This window comes from Suncus etruscus, chromosome 2, assembly GCF_024139225.1.
Source record: "Suncus etruscus isolate mSunEtr1 chromosome 2, mSunEtr1.pri.cur, whole genome shotgun sequence".
In the NCBI taxonomy this organism is placed as follows: domain Eukaryota; kingdom Metazoa; phylum Chordata; class Mammalia; order Eulipotyphla; family Soricidae; genus Suncus; species Suncus etruscus.
This window is the reverse complement of record NC_064849.1, coordinates 123724840-123751688: the sequence shown is the minus strand read 5'-3', so window position 1 is coordinate 123751688 and position 26849 is coordinate 123724840. Positions and strand designations below refer to the sequence as shown.

At 37.6% G+C, this 26849-nt stretch overlaps 1 protein-coding gene across 2 annotated transcripts; it reads right to left on the bottom strand.

Annotated features, from left to right (window-relative positions):
* Positions 1-1102: 1102 nt before the first annotated feature.
* On the bottom strand, positions 1103-26849 carry PPWD1 (peptidylprolyl isomerase domain and WD repeat containing 1). 2 transcript variants are annotated; one of them, XM_049768770.1, is made up of 11 exons: positions 26654-26849; positions 22685-22787; positions 20020-20120; positions 19751-19871; positions 16548-16995; positions 13550-13740; positions 12551-12740; positions 8835-9016; positions 3914-3995; positions 2379-2561; positions 1103-1356 (listed from the first exon to the last, which is right to left on the bottom strand). In XM_049768770.1, exons 1-11 carry the CDS (start codon positions 26847-26849, stop codon positions 1213-1215), a joined length of 1941 nt encoding a protein of 646 aa, XP_049624727.1. In that variant the 3' UTR covers positions 1103-1212. The 2 variants fall into 2 exon arrangements, with proteins under 2 accessions (XP_049624727.1, XP_049624728.1); XM_049768771.1 differs by lacking the exon at positions 26654-26849 and having other exon boundaries at positions 19751-19773; positions 20095-20120; positions 22685-22736.

Sequence of the window (26849 nt, the reverse complement as noted above, 5' to 3'; positions counted from 1 at the left end):
TAAAGAGGATGCAATCTTAAAATAGTACTGGCATATTCTCCTACCTAACAAGAATTTATATTGAAAAATTAAACAATGCTGATCAATAAAGTAAAAAAAGAGGGGAACAGAAATAGTACAGGGTAGGGCACTTCCTTGCTTGCAGCCAACCTGGATTCAATCCCTGGCATCCCTTAACACTGCCAGGAGTGATTCCTCAGTGTAAAGCCAAGACTGACCCCTGAGCATCACAAGGTGTGGTCCCAAAACAAAAAGTTTAAAATATAAAGAAGTGAATTTCTCAAACAATTCTTTTGAATATTTTACTCCTAAGTTTTATAAAAGTTGAAATATAACTGACATTGTATTAATCTTGTGTGTAACAGAATTCAGTATCTGTATGTTAGATTCCTGATTATATAAGTTGGAAGTGGTAGCTTCCAACAGTTAGGTAGTTATTACTTGCAATAAGATAATTGCAAGACAAAAGAGTAATCAAAGGTGGAGTTTTAAATGATGTTTAATAAAAGTTAAAAATAATTAGCCACATTAGAAAAAAATTGAGAAATAATCAATGGACCTGAATAAACAGCCAAGAATTCAGGTATTTATATACTCAAACATTTAATTAAAAATTTAACTTGGGGGTGCTTGGTGGCACACAAGGGTCTACTGGTATTTGGTAGACCATGTAGTCCCAGAGTGAAACCTAAGTCTCCCTCTCACTTGAAAGCACATTTACCAGTCAGCCCTATAAATTCTCTTCCAAGCTCTGTAATTCAGATTCTTATATTTGAAAAGAATATTGCATTATTTAAGAATTTTATACTTCTGACTTCCTATGTTTTATTACTAAAAATGATCAAAAGACAAAACTATTTGGCATGAAATACAAGGAAAATAAAGGAAAAAAATCTTTGAGATGGCCAGTACTAGTAAAACCTAGTACTTTTTTGTGGAGGATATAAAACAAAATTATCTGGCAGGCTTTTTAAAAAGCTAAGAACTATGGCTTTGAGTCTCCTGAGAAATTCTATATAAGTACTGTTTACTGAAGTTTAGTCTCTAGAGTAAGAATGTTGCAAGAAAAATCAAAGGCAGAGTTTTAAAAAAGACCTTTAATAAGTTTTAAAAATACATATTCTAGAAATTGTATGTTCAAGTTTTACAGCTTCCAAATGTGAAATAATCCCATGTTTAATACAAGCATTTATATTTACACAATGAAACATTTTACTTGACAGTAATATTTATGATGCTGACATCCTCATACGGCTTGTCTGTTTTGGGATTGACCTTGACATTAGAGATCCTCTGTACAACTTCCATTCCTTTTGTTACACGTCCAAATACTGTGTGCTTATTATCGAGCCAAGGCTGTTTTAAGGATAAATAGAAAAACCTTAGTAAACCTGGGTTTCTTAAACTACACCTGTCTGGGTGAACAAGTTAAAAAGAATTCAAGCTACTGTTTATAGGGCCTAGGCTACAACAAACAGGTACTGGGGCCACTCTTGGCTTTGTGTCGGGGCAATGCAGAGCTGCAGGAAAAACTGGTGGTCCACATATATGATAAACTACTAAAGACCCAATACTATCTGCCCAGCCTGTATAATTCACTTTTTATTCAGCTAAAATGATGTACAGTAACGTCTATACTTATATTAAATATGAGTATAATGTTTATCTAATTCTTTCATACCAAAGGGATCTGAAGTTGTTTAAGTTTTATATCTTAACATGACTTAAAAATTATGGCTAAAACAGGGGCCAGAGAGATAGCATGGAGGTAGGGCATTTGCCTTGCATGCAGAAGGACATTGGTTCGAATTCCGGCATCCTATATGGTCCCCAGAACCTGCCAGGAGCAATTTCTGAGCACAGAGCCAGGAGTAACCCCTGAGTGCAGATGGGTGTGACCCCAAAACAAACAAACAAATTATGGCTAAAACTAGTATCTTTGAGGGAACCTTACTTCAAAATTAAGAGGCAGTCTGGGGGCTGGAGCAATAGCACAGCAAATAGGGCATTTGCCTTGAACATAGCTGAAATGACATGATCCCTGATATCCCAAAAGGTTCCTGAGTCTGCCAGGAATAACTTCTGAGTACAGTGCCAGGAATAACAACTGAGCACTGCCAGGTGTGGCCCCAAAACCAAAAAAATTCCCATCGTTCAAAAGATGAAGAAATAGGATAGCAGTAAAAAAATATTGTTCTTGGTACGGTTGATTTTAAACAAGTGTCTAGATTATAGAATTATTGTTTTACCAAGTAAAATCTAATTTGTAGGTGATCTTTATATATTTTTTCTTTAATTTGTATTGATTTTTTCACTTAGATCAGAAACACAAATATCTCTGGCTTATCCTCCCAGCAATACAGAGATGCTTTACTTACTGTTGGTACTACGGTGATAAAAAACTGAGATCCATTAGTATTTGATCCAGCGTTGGCCATACTCAGTGTATATGGTCTGTCATGTCGTAATGTTGAATGAAATTCATCTTCAAATTCTCCTCCCCATATGCTTTCTCCTCCCATACCGGTACCTGTTGGATCTCCTGTCTGAATCATGAAACCCTTAAAAGAAAATAAAAGCATATTCATTAAATAAATGAAAAGCATCTTACACTGTTCTTCCTATATACATAAGGAGTTTTATGTCTGTCAGGAGTGCTTGGTATTCAGTAAAATCTCAACATCCACAAAATTAATGTATACGTTGATGTTATTAAATCCTTAATGTTTCTTCAATTTGGATGATGTATTTTTACAATCTTAATGATTGAAACATAAATTCATATTCTCATTTATTCAGTGACATGTAGTATCTAACAATTTAAAACTAAATGGTGATAAAAAATAAGTTTAGGAAGTGTACAATACAGATCAGTCATATCTGCATGTATAAGTTTAAATCTTTTTTTTTTTTTTTGGTTTTTGGATCACACCCGGCAGCACTCAGGGTTTACTCCTGGCTCTATGCTCAGAAATCGCTCCTGGCAAGTTCGGGGGACCATATGGGATGCCGGGATTTGAACCACCAACCTTCTGCATGCAAGGCAGCCTTACCTCCATGCTATCTCTCCGGCCCCAACAGTTTAAATCTTAATCAACTGTCCCACTATTGTCTCCTCCTTTCCCTTAAAAACTCAGTTTCCTGATGTCATTTCACTAATCCCTGAGAACCTTGATAATTTACTTTTCCTTCAAACAATACTTGATGTTTTGTTTTTGTTTTTGAGTCACACCTGGCTGCACTCAGGGGTTACTTCTCACTCTGCACTCAGCAGTCGCTCCTGGCTCAGGGGACTATATAAGATGTCCTGTGTTGGCCAGGTACAAGGCAAATGCCTTACCGATGTGCTTAATTATCCGATAGAATGCTGTTCAGCAGAGGGCTGAAGCAACTACTGTGGGTAAGGGTCTGCAGCTGACCAGGGTTTGATTCTGATGAGCTGAGCCAGGAATAATCGTGGAGCATTGCTGTGTGTGACCACCTTTCCCCACAAAAAAAGAAAGGGAAAATAAAAAAGAATGCTGCTCAAGAGAATCCTGGGGCCATTCCTGTGCTTCAGGTAGTTCTCAGATTTAAATGGCAGCATCAGACTTAAGTGGCAGCATCATTCTTCTGTTAAAATATCTCTCAAACTAGTCACAAGATTACGTTGGCTGTTGGTTTCACCTCAGTAGGACCCTTTACTCATTTTACCCTTATGTTAGCTGCTGACAAAATAATGCTGCAGTGTTTCGCTACTATTTCTGTCTTTGATTCTAGATCTGATATTCATAATCATCCATTCTTCTTTTAGCTTCAAGTAGTCCATTTTTCCTATTCCTTTCTAATAAACTGATAAGTGAGAGAATAAGATTCCTTATGTTTAAATCTCTTGTTATGAAGAAGCACATTAATTGCAAAAAAATAGTCTTACCTTAATTATTCGATGAAATGTATGCCCGTTATAATAACCATTTCTGCTGTGAACACAAAAGTTTTCCACTGTCTTAGGGCACCTAGTAGGAAATAAAAAAATGGGATTTACTCAGAAGAGCTTAAGAGTTTTATTTTGAATTCAATTTCTCAATCGTGTATTCAATGTGTTAATGAAAGGATTATCTTGTTTTCATAACCTAATCTCAGGACAAGCAAGACTTGGTAGTGTATGTGAATAAAGACATATTCTTGTGGCTTAACACTTTGACACAGCACAAACCACAGATGGGTCACACTTGAATATGGTTGATTAACATAAACTACTGTGCCTGTGTCAATGAGTTAATGCTATTTGGAAGTTTTATTTTTATTTCAAGGTCATTTAGCATATTAAAAATATAACCATAGTACCTTAAAATTATAGTTTATACTACTGGGCTAAGTATCTGAAAACAGTAGTTTTCTTATGAAGCAATATTATGGTAAAGTCACATTCTTTTTTTTTTTTTTTTTTTGGTTTTTGGCCACACCCGGTGACGCTCAGGGGTTACTCCTTGCTATGCACTCAGAAATCGCTCCTGGCTTGAGGGACCATATGGGACGCTGAGGGATCGAACCTCGGTCTGACCTAGGCTAGCGGGGCAAGGTAGATGCCTTACTGCTTGTGCCACTGCTCTGGCCCAATTCTTTTTTTTAAAGTCATATTCTTTTTTTTTTTTTTTTTATTTTGAATTATAAGAACAAAAGAACAAAAGATGCAAAGAAAGAGGACAAGGTAAAGTTACAGTGGAAGGACAATCACCCATAACATAATTCTCAGAAGAAGTCCCCTTGCTGATATCTTAACTTTGAACTTTCAGCCAAAGAATGTTAAGATAAAATAAAACAGAATCCATGTGCGATTATTTTGTCCCTCGAGTCCCCAGATTGTAGCACATTATATTTCTTAACAGCACACAAGGCAATCTAAAGCCATCAAACTTATGTAACTCCTTTAACATTAGAGGCATAGTATTTTTTACATTTCCATGTACATGAATATTAGCTTGTTAACCTCAAATTTTAAGTGGGAGCGTTTTAAGGATTAGAGTCAAAGGAGCACAGTAAAAACATTCTTAGAGTGGCAATTGTTGTTTGCATAGGCCCACCAAAATATGAGAGGCATGGAAAGAAATAACCTTCGCCTAAATACAAAGAGATCCTACCCCTGAAGTTTCCTGGCATAAGACCAGCTCTAGGCCTCAGGCAAATTATCGTCCGATCCAAGACATTGTCCGTAGTGCCAACACACTTTTCACACAGTCTCTGTTGTTGGTATCATGTTTCTGTATTAAAGATTCTGGAATCTGCATGTCCTACATTGAAGTCATGATGTGGAGTGTCTTCTCGTTTCACCTCACCATGAAAGGGCAATGCAGGAAGCCCTTTCCTGTAAGCAGGTTGTTGTTATTAAGTCTTCTCAGTGTTAAGGGAAGTCTCTTTTGAGCAGGACGATGTCTGAGCAGTGGTAGGGTCTTCCGTGGTAGAGGATTGCTTCCAGGTGATGTTATAGATAAACCTCACAATTAAGGGGCAATACAGCAAGCCCTGTCCAGTAAGCAGGTCATTGTTCTTGTTGTCTTCTCAGTGTTAAGGGGTGTTTCTTTTGAGTAGATAGATGTCAGAGCAGCTGTAGGGTTTTCCCTGGTACAGGAATGCCACCAGGTGATGTTATATACAACTTTGGATGTTTTGTAAATGTCTTCTGTAGATCAAGGGGTGAATGGAGAATGCCCATTCTTCTGAGGCCTGTGCCTGGTCTTTATGTCAGTGTTCAGGGTGTAAGGTCTCATTGCACTACAAGATTTGTGTGTTCTCGTCTCTATTAGATAAGAACCTATTGGTATGTATAGTATTTTCCCATTTTAGTGTGCCTAAGCAAACAAGAAATAAAGCCACGTGGTGCTATCAGATATATGGGGGCGTAAGAATATTTCCAACAAGACCCATGACTTGGTTCAAACGTAAGTATTAAATTGAGGGATTCTTTCACACCAAATTCCATATTGAGCAGTTCACAAAGAGAAGATAAAAAACATGGGGGGTGGGGGGGAAAATCGTCACTGTATAAGAAAATATTCAGCAAAAGTTTATAGACATCAAAGAAAACACCCATAAAATGTTGAAAATATATAAGTGTCTTTTTTATGCCTTTTAAAATAGTTGGGTGGGTGTTAACTCCAGGGCACCACTTTGGTCTGTGACTTAGGACTCTACACTAGTTAAGTTAGAAAGGGTAAATGAGGAGTAATGATGATAGGAATTAAAGAAGTTAAAGAGAAATATGAACTTATGAAGGGGTATGGAAAAGGGCAGAGTACAAAATGGACATTCTGCATACATAAAAGCATAATTCAATGATAGTGAGTACTTTTAATGTTTCTTGTGTGAGTACTATTAATGTTTCTTGTGTGAGTACTATTAATGTTTCTTGTGTGAGTACTATTAATGTTTCTTGTGTGAGTACTATTAATGTTTCTTGTGTGAGTACTATTAATGTTTCTTGTGTGAGTACTATTAATGTTTCTTGTGTGAGTACTATTAATGTTTGCTTGTGGCGCGCGGGGGCGATAGCCCCTGCGCGATTCTGAAAATATAGACTGGACAGGGATTACCAGTGACTTCAAGAAGCTGGGAGGCCAGAAGTTCAGAGCTCCACCCAGACCCTCCCTAAGGAGCTGAATGGATAATGGGGGAAGGCCTAGGGTACCTTCAAGCTCCACCAAGGGACCCAACTCACCAGCTTGCCCAGGCATGTGGCCCGGGAAAGCCCTGGAGATTCTGGAGCAAGGTGGTAGAGGGGTGCTGGGGTTACCCAAGTCCCGCACCCCCGCTAGGCCTGGTCAAGCAGACCTCTGGCATGGCGGGGGCCTGCCAGACCTCCTCCTGCTAGCCTCCCGGCTCAAGAAGAAGAGATCCTTCAAGAAGCTGGGAGGCCAGAAGTTCAGAGCCCCACCCAGACCCCTCCCTAAGGAGCTGAATGGATAATGGGGGAAGGCCTAGGGTACCTTCAAGCTCCACCAAGGGACCCAACTCACCAGCTTGCCCAGGCATGTGGCCCGGGAAAGCCCTGGAGATCTTAACTAAGAAACTATTCAAAGGTTTGATACCTCTTAAATTTAATAAACTTTAAATGACAATCACACATTTGTAGTTTGAAGCTTGTTTTGGCAGGTAGCTATAGGTGCAGGTATTCAGAGGCTACTCCTGGTAGGGTGGGTGCTCACATGTCCCTTGTGGAAAGGCTGGGGACTATATCCAGACATTTTTCCTGCAAAGCATATTCTCCAGCACTATGAGCCATTGCCCTGGCCCCACTATAAAACTTTCTAAATAATATCACTAATCTCACAAGATGACTTTAATATGGTACATTATCATATAAAAGCTCTAGAAATAGAATCAAGAGCATCTTACACAAAACATAAAACAAGTGAATAAATTCTGAGCACTTAAAATCATAGCCTAAGAATCTAAAACTGCTTAGTTTGTTTAGTACCAGTACATATAACACTTATATCCATTATATGTGTATTCTTGTTTATAGGCCAAACACAACTGTTGTTCAAGGTTTGCTCCTTGAACAATATATGTGATACCAAGGATGGTTACTGTGTTGGCAATGTGCAAAATAAGTGTCCTGTACTATTGATCTGGCACTATTTATTTTTAAAATATAAAAGATGTCACTTTTGGGGCCCAAGGGATAGTACAGCAGGTAGGGCATTTGCACTGCAATGTGGCCAACCGAGGTTTGATCCCTGACATTCCATATTGTCCCCCAAGCATGAAAGATAAAGATGTCTTTGCAGCCACAGTGACAGCATAGAGATATAGCATACACCTGACCCAGGCTCAATCACCTGAACCACATATGGTCTCTTGAATACACCAGGAGTGATCCCTGAGTACACAACCAGGAATAAGAACTGAATACCACCAAGTGGTACACCAGACAAAAACTAACAAACAAAACAAAAAAGCATAAGACTAAAGAGGTTGTAAATACCTAGCACATGTCAAGAAAGAAAAATAATCTTTAAGGATTTGCTTTCAGAAGAAAGAAGGGGGGAGTGGATAAAAAGAGAAAAAAAAGATACAAAAATTTTTAAAAAGTAAGCAACAAAATTCATACTTGAGGACCTTGGAAATAGCTCCAGCATGAACTGAGGCGGCCTCAGTTCAATCTCCAGAACTGCTTGGTTCTCTAACAACTGCCAGTAATTATCAAAGTAGTCCCTGAGCACTATCAGGTGACCCAAAATTAAAAGAAAAATAAAAACAAAACAACCTAGAGTTGGAATATATAATTAATGGTAAATACATGATTACAAATAAATTTGTAACCTCTTTATAGTTTTCATTTCTAGCACTATTATAAACAATATGTAATTCTCAATAATAATGTAAGTATCAATGTATTCATTTCCCATTATGTGCTATTATTTGCATGTGTGGTAAAACATGTATGAAACCTTGGGCTCAATCCTTGGCCCAAAGGCCTGTTCCCCAATCCATCTCTGAAGAAAAAAAGGCAGGAAAAAAAAATCAAAACCAATTTTTTTGTTTGTTTGTTTTTGGTTTTTGGTTCACACCTGGCAGCGCTCAGGGGTTACTCCTGGCTCCATGCTCAGAAGTCGATCCTGGCAGGCTTGGGGGACCATATGGGATGCCGGGATTCGAACCATTGACCTGCATGCAAGGCAAACGCCTTACCTCCATACTATCTCTCCGGCCCCAGTCTAAACCAATTTTTCTGAACTAAAACATTTCAATTTCTTAATATTCCTTACGAAGTAACAAAAATCTTAAACTCCAGTTTCTTCTAATGTACACATTTATATTTGCTCTTTATTTTAGACAATAAAACCAGTACATACTCAACAGGAAAAAGCTTGATGTGAATGTCTCCCATGCTGGTATGGATAATGGCACTGTCTGAAACTCGCTTAGGTCCTTCAGCTTGAGTTGCTGCCATGACTTCTTCTTTGGAAGGTTTCTCATTAAAAACATCTCGATCAGAATCTGCACTCTTTGTATCTTCTGGCTCTCTTTTGGTAAACTTAATGAGGGAAATAATAAGTGGATTAAGTAATACTTAAAATTTAGAAATTTCACTGCTTACAAGATATTTGAAGACAGTAAGAATCAACATGAATAAATTCTTCAGTCCCTTCCTATCATTGGACGTGTATGGCAATTGAATTGTTTTTATATTTAAGATTCAAACTATCCTGTATTTATTTAGGTTTATGACTGCAAATAATAATTTTTTTCTCCTTTGGGGTGGAAATCTTTTTAGTGTGCACATTAAGCAGTGGCTTTCTGAGGGAGTGCTCCATGTTGGCCTTATAGCACATTCTATCCATCATTTGCTTTTCACTAGACTACCTGTGTTTGAGTTTCAGCTCCACCATTTACTAGTTGTGTAACTTCAGGAAATAATTCATTCCATTTCCTCATTTATAAATGGGAATAACAAAATGGTATCCAATGAGTAAATGAAGGAATATAAAATGCTTAGTGAATAGGACTTAGAGAACTTATAGGGTTACTATAAATGTGTGAAAAGCTATATTACTGGAGCTAGGGAGGAAGTATAGTAAGTTGGGCAATTAGCCTTGCAAACAGTCAAACTGGGTTTGATCACTGGCACTACATATAGTCCCCCAGGTTCTAGCAGGAGTTATTCCTGAGTACAAAGTTAGGAATAAATCTTGAGCACAGATGAGTATAGCCAAAACACTAAAAACAAAACAAAATAAAAAAACACACCCTAAAAACTGTTACTACTATGGGTAGTAACTAGTGTTGGGTAGAATGAGGTTATATGAATCAGTGATATAGCTTGCCTCTCACCCCTTCAACCTGGAGCTTGAGAGGAGAAAAAGAAAGCAAATGTTGAGTGAAGTGGTAGAAATTTAGAATCCTGGGGAAAATTAAGAAAAATGTTTCAGTTGTTAAAATTCTGGACTCCAGGGCCAGAGCAATAGCACAGCGGTAGGGCGTTTGCCTCGCATGCAGCTGACCCAGGATGGACCTGGGTTTGATGTCCTGCGTCCCATATGGTCATATCCCTTTCCCCTCACCCCAGTCAGGAGCGACTTCTGAGCACATAGCCAGGAGTAACCCCTGAGCATCAATGGGTGTGGCCCAAAAACAATAAAAACAAAAAAAAATTCTGGATTTCTTGAGTGGGAGAGATAGCTCAATGGGCTGAGTGCATGCTTTGCATGTAGAAAGCCCAGATTGGATTCCTTGTACTACATGGTCCTCTGAGCACTGCTGGGACTATAGTCTGTGAGCTCCACTGGGTGTGGCTACAGATAAAATAATAAAACACTGGAGCTTAACAGTGAACATATTGCCCTTTCTAGATTTAATTTCAAGCAGATAATAATGTTTGAAGTCTGAAGCACCCAATTCCTCCAACCAGCAAATCATTCTAGAAAGTGTGATGGATAATAAGATATTAAGAAGGCATATGTAGGGCCCGGAGAGATAGCACAGCGGCGTTTGCCTTGCAAGCAGCCGATCCAGGACCAAAAGTGGTTGGTTCGAATCCCGGTGTCCCATATGGTCGCCCGTGCCTGCCAGGAGCTATTTCTGTGAAGACAGCCAGGAGTGACCCCTGAGCACCACCGTGTGTGGCCCAAAAACCAAAAAAAAAAAAAAAAAAAAAAAAGAAGGCATATGTAACTCAGAATTGTCTACAGAAAGTTTCTGAACTGAAGCCTGAAGTGTGAGTAGGAATTGGGAGGGAAAGAAATGTGCAGCAGGTAAAAGGAACAACCTATGCAAAGACCTAGAAAACACAATATTACAAAGGGGACTAAGTTCAGTCTATCAAACAAACTAAATTAAAAATGTAGCACATAAAAATAAAAACACTTGGGAGCCAGAGTAATAGCACAGCAGCAGGACATTTGTCTTGTATGCAAGCAACTGGGACAGACCTGAATTTGATCCCCAGCATTCTATCTGGTCCCCTGAGCCTGCGAGGAGTGATTTATGAGTGCAGAGCCAGGAATAACCCCTGAGCACTGCTATGCATGGCCCCCAAAACAAAAATAAAATAAAGGCATTTAATAAAGAAAGTAGTTGAGAAATCTAAGAATTTTATGTAGAAAAAGAAGGCCTTTTGGATCTCAAAAATGATCTGAAGGATGAGCTGGGGAGATAGTATAGTGGGTAAGGCTTTGCACACAGATAGGTTTAATCCCCAACTCCATATTTGATCTCAAGAGCAACTATGGGGAAGTGATCCCTGAACGTAGAGCTAGAAATAAGCCCTGAGCACTAATGATGTGTGTAGCCCCAAACAAACAAACAAAAAAACAAAACAAAATGATTTGGTGGGGCCAGACAGATCGTACAACAATAAGATACTTGCTTTGCACATGGCCTACCCAGTTTTGATAAGTGGCAACCCATTTGTCCCCCAAGTTCATTGGGAGTAATTTCGGAGTGCAGAGCCAGGAATAACCTTTGAGCACAGCTGTATATAGCTCAAACAACAACAACAACAACAACAATAAAAAAACAAAACAAAAAATATCTGGTGGCAGTATGAAAGACAGAGAAAGGTTTCCATTTTGGGAATTTTTTCCCCACTTGATTAACAATTAGGAAGGAACTACTTACTAATTAGTTTAGTAGAATGATTTTTGAGCCCAGTCTTAATTATCAGGTAAAAATAAATTTCTTTAAAGTAAAAATTCAGGAAAAAAATTTCTTCAGAAAGATAATTTCAACCTAACTCTAATATACTGGATTCAAAGGTAAAAATATATATATTTAAAGAAGAAAATCATACAAGTTCAGGTAATATTTAAAATTATGCTAATAAAGGGGCTGGAGCGATTATACAGCCGTGAGGCGTTTGCCTTGCACATAGCCAATCCAGTAAGGACCGTGGTTTGATCTCCAGCATCCCATATGGTACCCCCAGCCAAGAGCGATTTTTGAGCGCAAGGCCAGGAGTAACCCCTGAGCATCACAGGGTGTGGCCAAAAAAAGCAAAAAAAAAAAAATTAATAATAATAATAATAATAAAGCTAAAAACTAAAACCTTAAAATAATTTAGAAAATAGGAAAACTGGGGAATAGAAATATAGTATGGTGAGTTGCTTTGCACGTACCCTACCTAGGTTTAATTCCCGGCATTCTAGTTGGTCCCCTCAGCACTGCCAGGAGGGATACTAGAATGACCAGGAGTGATCTCTAAGCAGAGACAGGAATAACTCCTGAGCACTGGCTGTGGCCCCAAAACAAAATGAAGAAAAATAAATAGACTCCACAGAAAAGCTATTTTGGATACAATTATGACTATAACTATTTACTTCCTATCATCATGACAAACAGTTTTGTAAAAACCAAATTGAAAAATAATTCTAATACAGGATGGCAAACAGTACATATTTAAAATCATGTTCTCTTAAAATTCTACAATAGTAATGTAGTTAGATGGTATTCTGGTTGTATAAAAAGCATGCTTTTATTGCCAACATTTTCTTCAGTTGTAAGCATAAGCTAAGAAAATGAAATTCCTAACCAAACTGAAACTGTAAGTCAACTTCCCAGTACTTCTACATACCATATAAAATCTATTCTTTTTGAAAGATGTACAGACTATTGTTGGATCAGGCTGAATATTCTGAAGCACGGGATTTTCAGAAGCTTTCATTTCTATAGTAGTTGCAGCACGATGTTTTTTGGCTATTCCCTGGAACAAAGCCAACTGCATCACTCTAATATTTTCCTGTTTGCCTAAAATCCGCACACACCTAAAAAGTTTTATACGACAAAATTATCAGAATTAAATCATAATGACACTACAGAATCCTCTTTCTTTACCTTTGTTGGGAATAATGAAAATTTTCAGTGTGACTCTATCCTCTCCCTCATAATATCTTAAATTGGTAAGGAGCTATAATTTGAAGGTTAAAAAATACAATCAGTCAGTCATATAATTTTTACCTATAACCTGAACCTTTTGTAATCCTTTAGATTTTATTTTTATAAAAACTACAATATAAATTTATCTTTGGGAATTATGTATAGCACAAGATTTTTTGTTTCTTTAACAGCACACTATTTTTTTTTCCTAAAATATACTGAGGTTTTTTTTCATTTTCATTCAGTGATAGTATCTGATTGTAGCTATTTTGTTCTAAGACCAAAAGTACTGTTTGCACAAAAGGCTTATTGTGGTTTCATGCATTTTAACTTCTGATTTTATGTCTAGCAGGATGTAATGCTGAATTCTGTGGTTAAAATATTTGGCAACATTTAACTTGAACCAGTCTAATTTAAATCAATAAGCAAAAGACAGACTGAAACTCGTTAAAAAAAACTTGAAACTATGCATATCTTCTTTCTATTTCTTTTACAAACATGAGTGGAAACTTTTTACATAAGATTATAAACAACTAAAGACCACAGAAAAATCCAGTCAAAACATTTGGTTAAGTTTAGACATTTGGGACCATTCCACTTGTCTTGGAACAAACAAAACTCTCATTGTTTCTCAAAAGGAGGAAATAGTCCCCCATAAGTACATTTTTAAAAAAGCAAACATCATATTAAAGCTTACCGGTTTGTTTCCACATTTATAACTTTAATGCCCAGCATTGTTCCATATAACACGAAGTGTCCAGTTTCATCAAAAACTATATTAATTAATCTTACTGCTTCCACCTTCTCTAATTCACGTTCTACAGCCATTCTTCGGCCAAATTCCATGTCTGGTAACTGTTGCCTCATCTGCTGCAGTTCAGTAAACATCTAGGAAACAAACCATTTATTAACAAAAAGGTATATAATAAAGGGAATAAAACTTTCCATAGAAACAATATATATATTAAGAGCTACTAAGAACAGTCTGTACACTTAAATACAAGAATTCTAAATATTGTAAGGAGTAAACAAAAAGTGTAATCATAAAAATTAGTATTTTATACTGATTCTAATTTAAAAAATCACAATGAAACTACTGCTTTCTTTATAGACCTGCTTCTTTTCATAAACCACATATTACTTTTCAATAAAATATAATGCAAACCATTGATATAAGTTTAAATTTTCTTAAAGCTACATTAAACAAATGTACCAAAATTAATCAAAATAATTTATTCAACTCAAACAATTCAAAATCACTTAAAACATTAAGTACAAAAATACCTTATAAGACTTTGAGAGATATTAATTAAATTTTCTTCTATTAAGTCTTTGAAATCCTGAGGATATTTTCCATTTTGAATCCATTTCAGTTTGGACTAGTGACATATCAAGTGTTCAATGGATATATGTAACTGGTGGTGGTACCACATTGGACAATTTAGTTCTAACTCTGAGGTTCTTGTGTAAGAAACCTTGGCCAGACACAAAGAAGCACTTGAATTAATGAACTCTTTATTATTCATTACCTATTCATAACTTTATGATACTTCAGAAATTTACGTTATTAAGCCAGTGATAGTGCACTGGGTAAGGAACTTGCCTTGCATGCAGCCACCCCCACCTGGGTTTGATCCCTTCCATCCCATATGGTTCCTCAAGCCCAGCAGAAGTGATTTCTGAGTGCTGAGCCAGGAGTAACCCTTGAGCACTGCTGGGTGTGACCAAAAAACAAAACAAACCAAAAAAATTTTAAGCTATCTTGACACTGGGCACAACTACTCTTAAGACTATCATTATGTAAATATGACTTAAGATCAATGACTTTATGAGTTTCCTTTAAGTTTGGAAATTTGGTTACATTTTTGTCATTACATATTTAATACAATTTTCAATTACCATATTATACACTTCCCTGATCTTTTTTGGGGGAGGGTTTATCTTTAATATTTAAGTTTTCAATATAGGGTCATACTTAAATTACTATGTGAAATCACACTACTCATTTCCCTGATCGTTTTTTTCGGGGGGGGGGGAGAGGAGGGATTGAGGGTGGTACATCTGAGATTCTCCATGGTTATTTCTGAGCAGGGAGCAAACAAAAGTTGGCTCCATAAAAGGCAAGTCTTGTACTATCATGCTAGTTTCTCCTTTGCAATATTCTTTACATTCATTTAAGTTAGGTTATTAAATAGCAGAATTCACAGGTAGATATCTATTGCAGACAAAAATAAGTCCAGGCTCATGCCTCATGAATTCTATTTTATTTTCTCAAGTTTCTGTGAACTTAAAAAAAAAAAATCTCATTTTTCTGGATATGAAGAGAACAATCCAAAACCAAAAAGAGGCATGAGCTAAGGAACAAGCATGAGGAAGTTTTAGAGAACGAAGAAAGCTGGCGATTAGGATCTCCTGTCTCTCAAACTGATGTACTTGCTTATTCATGTGCAGAAATCATCAAAAATATTGTAATACTTTTTTGTACCAAGGGAACCCTGGTATTTTTGCTAGAAAGGATTCAATTTCTAGGCTTAAAGTCTGTAGATGGGGGCTGGCGAGGTGGCGCTAGAGGTAAGGTGTCTGCCTTGCAAGCCTAGCCAAAGAAGGACCCTACCCTGGCGTCCCATATGGTCCCCTCAAGCCAGGGGCAATTTCTGAGCGCTTAGCCAGGAGTAACCCCTGAGCATCAAACGGGTGTGGCCCAAAAACCAAAAAAAAAAAAAAGTCCGTAGATGACTATAGACTGTAGGTAGTCCCCATTAAAAAAGTGTTGATTCTAACTGATAAAACACATTATCATAGTCTTTTCAGTGTATTTTAGCCTTATGATCAAGGACCCTAGGGACCAGAGAGATAGTACAGTGGGTACAGCATTTACCCTGCACATGGCTGACCTGGGGGTTTGATTTCCCAGCAAACCCTAGGGTCCACTGGGGACCACCAGGACTGATTCCTGAGTGTTATTCCTGACAGCCAGGGATAATCCCTTAGCATAGCCAATATGGCCCTCAAACCAAAAAATTGAAAAATAAATAAATAACATAAGACCAGGACCCCTATGCACATAACTGATCAATGATTCTCAATAATAAAACACTAAAACAACTTTACAGTATGTGGACTGAATAAATAAGACAGGGATTAAAGCGCTTTATTAAAAGCCAGTTCAATTCCAAGAACCACACTATGGTTTTCTGAGCACTGCCGGAAATGATCCTTAAGTAGAGAGTCATGAGTAAGTCCTGAGGACCTCCAGGTGTGGCCCAAGAACAAAAACAACAATACAATATCTAATAAAATTTGCCATAAAACTAAGATTCTAATTGGTTGGAACCACACTACGGCTTCCACCCTTTAACATAAACTGTGAGAGGGAAAAAATGTAGTCAAATCAGCAAATAGTGATTAAAGAAAGAAGTAAAGAGGATCTAGAATTTGGAGGATCTAAAAGGAGTTGTAAATAACACACAACACTGAAACCAAAAATAGTCACTTGAGTAAAGAACAGCATGCTTCATAAGCCTAGGGAAGAGAATTTCTGAAAAGCAATAAAGACAGAAGACGGAAAAGATGAGAAGCCATGGAACATGATGAGAAAATAACCATCAATCTAGGTATTTAAATCTAGGAAAGATACACTTTACCAAATATCACAAAATACACTTTAAAGAAAATTAAATTTAAATTGCACTTACACTTAGGGATTCATCAAAGACTCTCATGAGTTTTCCGGTTAAAAACCTAAAAATTCTAACTTTTCTGTCAGAACCAATAGTAGCTATTTTTTTCCCATCGGGTGAGAAACATATGCTGGTCGGATATGCTTTACACTTGGCAAATTCATATAAATCTGTGTCAGTTTTATATTCCCAATTCACATTTCTTGGGAATTTATATTCATGAGGAGGCCCAGTCCAATACTCCATCATCCCAGATTTGTCAGAGGACACTATTGCTTTGTAAACTGGGTTCAGTCGTATCTGAGTAAGAGGTGATGTGTGAAGTTTGTCAAAAACATGAAGTGGCTGATTATCTCCTCGACCATCATAAATGAAAATTTTTCCTGTACTCTTCTCAGAAGCAGCAACAGATGATATGGCATCGCCTGGGCAATAAATCCACTCACACTGTCCAGGAAAATAGCTAAAATAGTGAAGAATTGAGGGAGAGAAAAAATGTTAATATCAGAAAGCATTCCTACTCAGTCTCACAAGAAAAACTGCTTTGCTTAAAAGTAGTAGAGAACTGTAGAGGGCAAACTTGAGTGGCAAGAAACAACTAAGAATGGTTATTACTTCTTTTCTCTTTTTGACCCTTTTGACACAATGAAAATTTGAAATAAAATCAGAAGGGAAAAATGATAGCAGATGATTTATTTCTCTTGAGTAGATAAGGAAACTTATCTACTTATCAGACTTAGACTTTAAAATATTCTGGAAGTTGGGGCTGGAGTGATAGCACAGCAGGTAGGTCGTTTGCTTGCACATGGGTTGGATCCACAGCATCCCATCTGGTTCTCCAAGCCTGCCAGAAGCGATTTCTGTACAGAGCCAAAAGTAACTGTTGGGGTCAGGGGCAATGTGCCCCTCCGTCCTTTCAGCGCCTTGAGGGTTTCAAAGAGACACAGACCATGCACGAGCAAAAGGTGAAGTTTTTAATCTGACCGGTGAGGGTCGTCTGCTGAGAGAGATATCTCAGAGCAGAGACCCCGAGGCTCTTTTTTGCAGAGTTTATATAGGAATTTTCAAGCAAGTACAGCACTTTTCCTTATCAGTCATAGACGCAGCTATGAACAAAGGCTTACTTTAAAAAAAAAATCATAACTTTGAGAGACACATTCAATGAACAAAGAGATGACCATTAAAACTTATCAATTCTAGTGTTACATATTGCAGGTGTCAGCTTATCACAGTGGGCCAGGACCCTGGCCTAGTTAGTTGTAGAGAAGAAAGGGGATTAGTAAAACTCAAGGTTCAAATGTAGCTAATGGTTAGAGTTCTTGGCATAGAGTGGCACATACGTCAGCCTTAGAAACATGGGAGTTGGGCTTTCTGGCGCCAAGAGCCCCCTCTGGCTGGTACTGCTCGAATCACTCTAGGCTTATAATAATTAGTAATAGTACATGAATACTTATCAATTAACTTAACTTATTGATATATCCTATAAAGCTCAAAACTTAAAGTGGCAGTTATAAACTAACAGTGAGCATAAATGGGTATTGATCTCACATGCCCAAGACTGGTCTTATCTTCCAGGCTTGCTGTCCTTGGGAGCTGTGAAGGCAGAATTTGCTTATCTTAGTTCAAGCTAGCAGTCTGAAACCTCTTCCTAACTGTCTGAGGCCTCTTTGTTTCTGTAGCTCCCACTTCTCTGGCAGATTTCTGTTAGCAGGCTAGAATTCTAAAATGGAGCAGTCCTTTGAAAAAGAGAAGTTAAAAAAATATATATATCCTAAAAACATTTAAGAAATCTTTTCCTCATCATAACCTCTGAGCGCCACTAAATATGGCCCAAAACAAAACAAAACATAAAACAAATTCTGGAAGCATTATTCTTTGAATTAATATCTCAATGTATAAACTTTTAAAAAATTTCTTTTTTTGAACTTCTATCAAAGCTTAAAAAAATATTCCAACATGCTTAAGGTTGGCAAATAGGCAATGTTTATGAATAAATCTGATGTTTTAAAAATAGCTAAAAACTAAGGAAGTAAAGTACAGAAACAAGTGCACAAATGATGAATAGATATTTCTATATACAGCAAAAAAAATAAGCTTGGGCCATAAATTCCTTTATTTCCATTAGAATTTCCTTCAGTTCACAAATTGAATTTGGTGAAAAGGCTCATAAGGAATCCTGCTCTGTGGAATCAGAGCACTCAACAGACTGGAGTATATACTTTGCATGAAGGAGGTGGCTTGGGTTCATTCCCTGGAACTCCTGGAAGAAACCTCCAAGCATCAAGCTGTAAGAAGTCCCCAAACTTTGCTGGATGTGGCAACAAACAAAAAAAGTTCTGCAAGATAGTGAATTATACACCTCACCCTCATTTTTGATATTGGTATCCTAATTCCTGAAGTGATGGTATCTGAGCATAGGATTTTTAGGAGGTAATTGTGCTAAATGAGGCCAAAAGATGGGGCTTTGGCCTTGAAGTTTGTGGTCTTGAAACAGCTGAAGAGTTTTCACTCCTCTCATCATCTCCTTAATGAGGACTCTTTGAAACTCAGAAAAGAATTCTCAGCAGAAATCAAATCCTATTGAAATCTTGACCTTGAACCTTCCAGCTTCTAGAATTATTAGAAAATAAATATCTGTTGTGTAAGCTACCCAGTTTATAATCTTTTACCTATAGGCCTAACAGATAAAGACAAGTATAAAAACTGTACAACCGGACCTTCAAACTGACACACATATATCTATATAATATCTATATCTATATATATAAATATATATTTGTGTAAGTTTATCTTTAAAAAGACATGACTAAATTTATCTCATTATTTTAAATTTAACCACATGGCATAAGCACTTCAAATTTAAAATCACCAATAACTCTAATTCTAGATAGTAGCATATGATCATTATTATTATTGAACTACAGAAGATCAGCAAAAAACTTTATCTAAAACCAGAAAAGTAGACATCATGAACCATTGTTGAGTAATGTTAAATAAATATAAGGAATCTTTGTTTTGATGCTATTTGGGAATTTCTGTGATCAGTGACAAAAATCATATAAGCACCAAAGAACATAACAAAAATTCATCATATCTAATTTCCCCAACAGAATCAGATGTATATTTTTTCATAGCCTTATTAAAAATACGTATGAAATTAAATTAAAAAGTGATTTCACTAGGTATATAAAATATATACACTTAAAAAAAAGACTTACCCAAGTTTCAGCATATTGATCATGTCAAAATTTACTACATCAAACACCTTCATTGCTTTATCATCACCCACAGAACAGAACAATGCTCCCTCAGAGCTAACTGCAATACTCTCAATAATTCCTATTTAAATAAATCAAATTCAAACATTCTTGTTAATACCAATGAAATTTAATGTGCATAATTTAAAAAATTAGCTAGTATAGCTTTTTAAGAAAGCCATAAAAAACCCCAAAACAAACAAACAAAAAATGAAAAGGGAAATCCTTACCCAGATGACTACGAAAATGTTTAACAAATTCAATTCCCTCTTCTATTTTCTTCCAGAACTTAACATGTCCATCATGACTGGCTGTAATAATAAAATCTGTTCTGCATACATAAAAATTATAAAAATTAATTTCTAAGACAGTTGAATGAATCTGCATCCTGAAAACCAGCATTCACTAAGTATGATTCTTTCATAGAGTTAAAAAATAATCATATAAGATAAAATTTTATTAGGGAATACCTAATATTACATATTTGAGCTCTCTCCTGGATATAACAGTTACTGAACTGAACTAGGACGTAACTATAGGAAAAAACTTACCAGGAATCACTAGACTTTAGGGTCCCTTCCTTGCAAAATTAACTAGACAGTCTGTTTTTAAGAAGCTTCTACATAATTTGCCCTAGCAGTGAAAGAGCTAGAAGAGGTTAAGGCACTAGCCTTAAATGTGGCCAACTGGTGGAATACTCAACACTGCCAATAGTTGCAGCATCACTATTCCTGAGCGCAGAGCTAAGAACAGTCCCCTGAGCTCTGCCAGGTATGACCAACCCCAAGTTCTCTAAGTAAATAAATATGCCCCAAATCTATAGCTACAAAACAGCATATTATAGCAGATCTGCTTAACCTCAAAAACCTGTATTCCCATTACATTCTGCAATTTTGTTTTCTGGTGTTTTTAGGGTTTTTTTTGGCCACATCCAGGGGCACTCTGGGGTTACTTCTGGCTCTGTGCTAAGAAATCGCTCCTGGCAGGCTCGGGGGACCATATAGGATGCCGAGAACTGAACACAGGTCTGTCCCAGGTACACCGAGTGCAAGGTAAAACCTTATAGCTGTGCTAACTCTACGGCCCCACTCTGCAATTTTGGGTTAAAAAAAAAAAATTCAGGTTTCTATACTAAATAGTTTCTAAATTGCTTCTTTCTGCATTTGTCCTTTACTTGGGCAACAATCCACTCATCTCATCTTAGCCCAAGTGGTCTTTAGAACAAACAAACAAAAAAACATGCTTCTCTCATAATCACAAGTTCAAAGTCCATATAAAAAAGAGTACAGGTGGGGGCTGGGTGGGAAGGAGGGAGATTTGGGACATTGGTGATGGGAATGTTGCACTGGTGATGGGTAGTGTTCTTTACATGACTGAATCCCAAACACAATCATGTATGTAATCAAGGTGTTTAAATAAAATTAAAAAAACACAATAATAATAAAAAAAAAGAAAGTTAAGAAGAAAGAAAAAAAATAGAAAATTCTGTGGGGGGGGGGGCTGGAGAGATAGCATGGAGGTAAGGTGTTTGCCTTGCATGTAGAAGGTCGGTGGTTGGAATCCCAGCATCCCATATGGTCCCAAGCCTGCCAGCAGCTATTTCTGAGCTTAGAGCTAGGAGTAAACCGAGTGCTGCTGGGTGTAACCCAAAAAACAAAAAACAAAAAAAAAAAAAGAAAGAAAGAAAGAAAGAAAATTCTGGGACCAGAGTGATAACAGAGCGGGTAGGGCATTTGCCTTGCCAACACAGGTTCAATTCCTGGCATTCCATATGGTCCCCCGAGCCTGCCAAGAGCTTTTCTGAGCTCAGAGCTGGAGTAACTCGAGCGCTGCCAGGTGTGTTCCCAAAACAAAAATAAAAACTAACAAACCAAAAAAAAGTAGAAAATTCTGTGAACAGGATGTGGCTCAAGGAATAAAGAATCTACATTGCACATGTGAGGCCCTATGTTGATCCCTTGTCCTACCAAAAAAAAAGGATAAAAAGACTTTTAGGGGGCTGGAGTAGTGGCACAAGCAGTAAGGCATCCGCCTTGCCTGCGCTAGCCTAGGATGAACCTCAGTTCAATCCCCCTGCGTCCCATGTAGTTCCCCAAGCCAGGAGCAATTTCTGAGCACAGCCAGGAGTAAACCCTGAGATTCACCAGGTGTGGACCCCCCCCCCGAAAACAAAACAAAACAAAAAAAAGTCTCTTGGGATTTAGTCTTTGCCTTTTTTCCTCTAGTCTGAGCTACCATTTAGTGTTTCAAAACTTGTCTTCTTATCTATAAAAGATATATTTATAACTATTATATACCTTATTATCCTTAAGATAAATGAGAAAATTGATGAAAATTGCTTACACAGTGCCTGGAAATATGATGAACTCAACAGGAGAATTTTACTACAACTCTTTCTATTCTTCTCCAAGTCTCCCACTTATTTATTTAGAAGATCTATGACATTGCTGGGATATCTTAGTCCTCATCACTTGCCTATTAGCACCCAAAAGTTCAGCTAACAATTACTCCCTACTTGTTTTGGGGTTTGGGGGCCACAACCCAGAATCAATCAGGGGCATGCAAAGCAAGCGCCTTATCCCCTGTACTACCTCTCTTGTTTCCAAATACTCCCATTTTAATTAATGTACTTTTCTTCTAAGATTTTTCTACATACCCAGTTTGTTCCGTTTTAGCTTTCATTTCCAAAAAGACATACAGACTACAGAGTTCCATCTTTAAGAACGAACTACAGAATGTAAACTACAGCATTTTGTCTTGACGAATGCGTTATTATAATATTTATGGATTTAAAATATAAACTCATTATATGCTATATATAGCTCTACAAAGCTACCTCCATGTAAAAAGCATTTTTAAAAATAATAAAAGTAGAAACAAATAATGTGGACTTACTTGGTGCATACCACATGGGTGATAACATCTCTATGCATGTAACTACGTTCATACATGGATGCACTGGGAAGATTGTCAAGATAGACTCTCTCAAACTCTAAAACTGAGAAGAAATAAACAATTATTTTCAACAACAAATTAAATATTAAAAAAATTGGAGGGAGCATTTAGGGCTATACTTGGCAGTGTTCAGGAGCTACTCCTGGCTCTGTGCTGAGGTACCAGGATCAAACTGGGGTCTGCCACAAAGCAAGAGTTTTTGTTTTTTTTTTCTTTTCTTTCTTTTTTTTATTCTCTTTTTTTTCTTTTCTTTCTCTTTTTTTTATGTTACATATATGCCTGTGCATATGTGTGTGTTAGCCACCTTTATGTTCGTCTCATACCCATCTGTGTTGCACTACCCTCTCCCCTTCTCCTGCCTGCCACTCTACAAAACCTTTTTTTTTTTTTAAGGCAAGTTTCTTAACTATTGTCCTATCTCACTGATACCTATTATATTTTTTATATCACCCTTAACTTCTATTTATTTCAGAGTACTGAATGGCACCATTAGTCAGTTTTAAGGAGTTCTTAGAAACTACATTTATACTTAGAATTTAAGAAGTGGCTTACTAAGAAGGTTTCATCAAGAAAAGAAAACACCTAAAAAAAATTGAAAAAAAAAAAAAAAGAAAAGAAAACACCTGACTCAGAAAGATAGTACAGTGGATAAGGAGCTTGCCTTAAAAAACAAACAAACGAATGAATGAATAAAAAGCTCCTAAATGATTACCGAGTCAATCAGCAATGACCCCAGAGCAGTGGTCCTCAAACTATGGCCCGCGGGCCACATATTGCATTTGTATCTGTTTTGTTTCTTCATTGCAAAATAAGATATATGCAGTGTGCATAAGAATTCGTTCTTAAGTTTTGTTTTTACTATAGTCAGACCCTCCAATGGTCTGAGGGACAGTGAACTGATCCCTTGTTTAAAAAGTTTGAGGACCCCTGCCCCAGAGTATAGCACTTGGGAGTAAACCCTGAGCACAACTGAGTGTGGTACAAAAACTAAACCCAGGGGAAAAAAAAAGGAAAAAAAAAACATTTTAGGCCTGAGCATGTGACTCAGTAGTAGACTGGAAATACTTGCCTTGAGTGCATGACATTCTGAGTTTGATCCCCAGCAAAGTGAGATCAGCAAAGTGAAATCACTCACCAGATATATATATATATATACATACGTAATACATACATATATATATATATATATATATATATATATATATATATATATATATATGAATCCATTCTGAGGAAAAACCACAAAACTACTGCAGCCATCTTCTAACCATGTAGATCCAGTTTTTAATGCTAAATAGTAAGAAGTAGTGGCTACTATAGTATATCTGTTTAAGGCAGATATAATCTATATATAGTACATGTAGATATACAGATATGCTATAATTAGATATGCAGTTACATATATCTTTTGAAATCACCAATTCTGGGTCTTAAATGGGCAAATTAAAAAATGCTTAGAATTTTAGATTGAAACTATCCTATAGATTATCCACTTCAGTGTTCAATCATATTTTTTGAAAGGAGTATCATTAGGAAGAGCTCAAAGGCCATCAAGACCAAACTGCCAATGTTGGCAGGGGGCCGTGTGGTGCTAACGACAGAATCCCAAGATTATGCAAGGTCTGTATTCTTTGACTATTTTGTTAAAACATTGTGCCCAATTAACTATTTGTGTCTTCCTACTTTTTGGGGGGTGGGGACATACCTGGTGGTGCACAGGGCTTACTCCTGGCACTAAACTCAGTTATCAGTCCTGGAGGACTTGGGGAACCATATGGGATGTCAGGGACCAAACCATGTTCAGTCGCATGCAAGGCAAGAACTACCTGCTCTACTATTGCTCCAGCTCCCATTTTTGTTTTCAAAACATGGACATAGTGACATCCAATTCTATGGTGACCTTTCCCAACTTCAGCATTATTGTGTACTAATGAGATAAATGTGGAACTGTTTTGTGATAGTCAATATCTGCAGACACCATTTTTGTTTTTATGTGTTGTTCTAGCAATACTAAGAAACAAAAGCAAAACAATAAGATGAATAAATAATAATTACAAAATGTAGCAAGTAACATGTAAACAGTTAAACAGAACCCGGGTGGGTAAGGTTCTAGGATGTGCCTCAAAAGGTTAAAGTAAGTCCCAAATTTTTCCTGAATCCCAAAACAATGTTCCTGGAACTCTGGAAAATTTCTTCTGTGAGCACTTCACCAGCAAAGTCTCTAATAATTGCCTGGATGGAGTGCCTCCCCACTCAAATATTCATACAGAAAAAAAGATTTGGAAACAATAATATAATTTAAGGGTGTCAAACTACAATGTAAAAAAAGAAATGTGGGAAGCAAGTGGCTAACATGGGTTAAATCCTGGCATCCATATGGTCCCCAAGCACTGTCAGGAGTAATACTTGAGTGCAGTCAGGAGTTAGCCCTAAGCACTGCCAACTATTTCCTCCCACCCCGCAATGACTTCAAATTTCAAGTACATAATATTGGGCTACCTGTAAATTCAGCATGAAAAATTGGAAAGCTGCCCTGAAGAAGCAGTCACAGACATACAAGTGAAAGAGATGGCTGAATTGAGTGCTAAAGGTTGAACTAAAATTATCTAGGTAAAAAAGATGAGGAGATTCGTTCCTGGGTTCTTGGAGAAGTCACCCAAAGGAGAAAGAAAGCACAATCCCTTTCCAAGTGGATATGGTTGGTGCAGCAGAATTAAGAAGGCCCTGTAAAGAGCTATGGAAGTGAACCAAGAAACAGTTCAAAGAGTTAAGTGCATTCAGAAGCCAGGGTTGGACCTCCAGCACCAACGATCCCAAGAACCACCTCACAACATATAGAAGTAGGCTTTTAGTACCTGGGCCTGTTCCACACACTCACATCATCCACTCATACTCCCTTCTGGAGGGTTAAAAAAAAAAAAAAAAGAGGTAATGGAAATGTATGCTAAGGAAGCACGGGAAGATCACATCCAGTAAAAGATTTGGATGACAATTTCAGGGAGACTGAATTTTAGAAAATAATTAAAAAAATAATTATGAGTGGGGCCGGAGAGATAGCATGGAGGTAAGGCGTTTGCATCTCATGCAGAAGGTCATGGGTTCGAATCCCGGCACTCCATATGGTTTCCCGAGCCTGCCAGGAAGTGATTTCTGAGCATAGAGCCAGGAGTAATCCCTGAGTGCTGCAGGGTGTGACCCAAAACAAACAAACAAAGAAAAAATAATTATGAGTAGCAGAAAGATTAAAATCGAGTAAGATTATTGGAGCTTGGCGAGATCACATTTTAGTGCCATTTATGGAAAACAGTCCACAGAAAAAATTGAAACAAAGAAATTTTATTCTATACTTCTCTCCATCCTTTTAGTTGATCAATTGTATCAGCCAGTATTCCACGCCAGTGGCAACGTGTTTCAGGCCAATTTAACTTGGTTAGGATAGTTTGAGAATCCTAGAGCTCTATTCTAATAGAAGAAATCTGTGATACACTTAAACTTCCCCCCAAAGAAATCTCACTGGTAGGATCATTTGAAATAATCTTTTACTTCCTCTGCAGGACTTGAGAAGCACAGGCGCTCACGAACCCGTGCGTGCACAAAGCTAAAGACTTTAGCCCCACACCTGCTAAACACCCCAAACTTTAGACACCCCAAAACTTAATAGAAAACCAGCGTCGAGGAACTTTCTTATCTATTGCAATAAATTCAGTATTCACAAGAAGATACTGCACAGAGCCCCAACCCCAATTATGGGAGGACGTGCAGGCTACAGTGTGGCCAGGGGAAAGAAGTCCCTCTGGGAGCACAAACACCCCACGACAACACACACTCGGCTTCCCTGTTCTGGCTCGAAATCCGCCCGACGACGCAGCATTGCAACTCGCCCAGGTTCGAATCTTGGCCGCTAGCTACCTTTCCTCTTCTTGGCTAACGTTGCCTCCACAGGTAGAGGCCCCACCCAGCGCTCTTCTTCCTCTTCTTCGTTCTCTTGGCCCATCGTCACCGCCGCTGTCAGGTCTTTTGGCTTCTGTTCCGCGCTTTCCAGCTCCTCCGGGTCCCGCCGCTTTCTCCTCCTCTGCAGGGACTCCAGACCCGCTTCTTCCGCCAT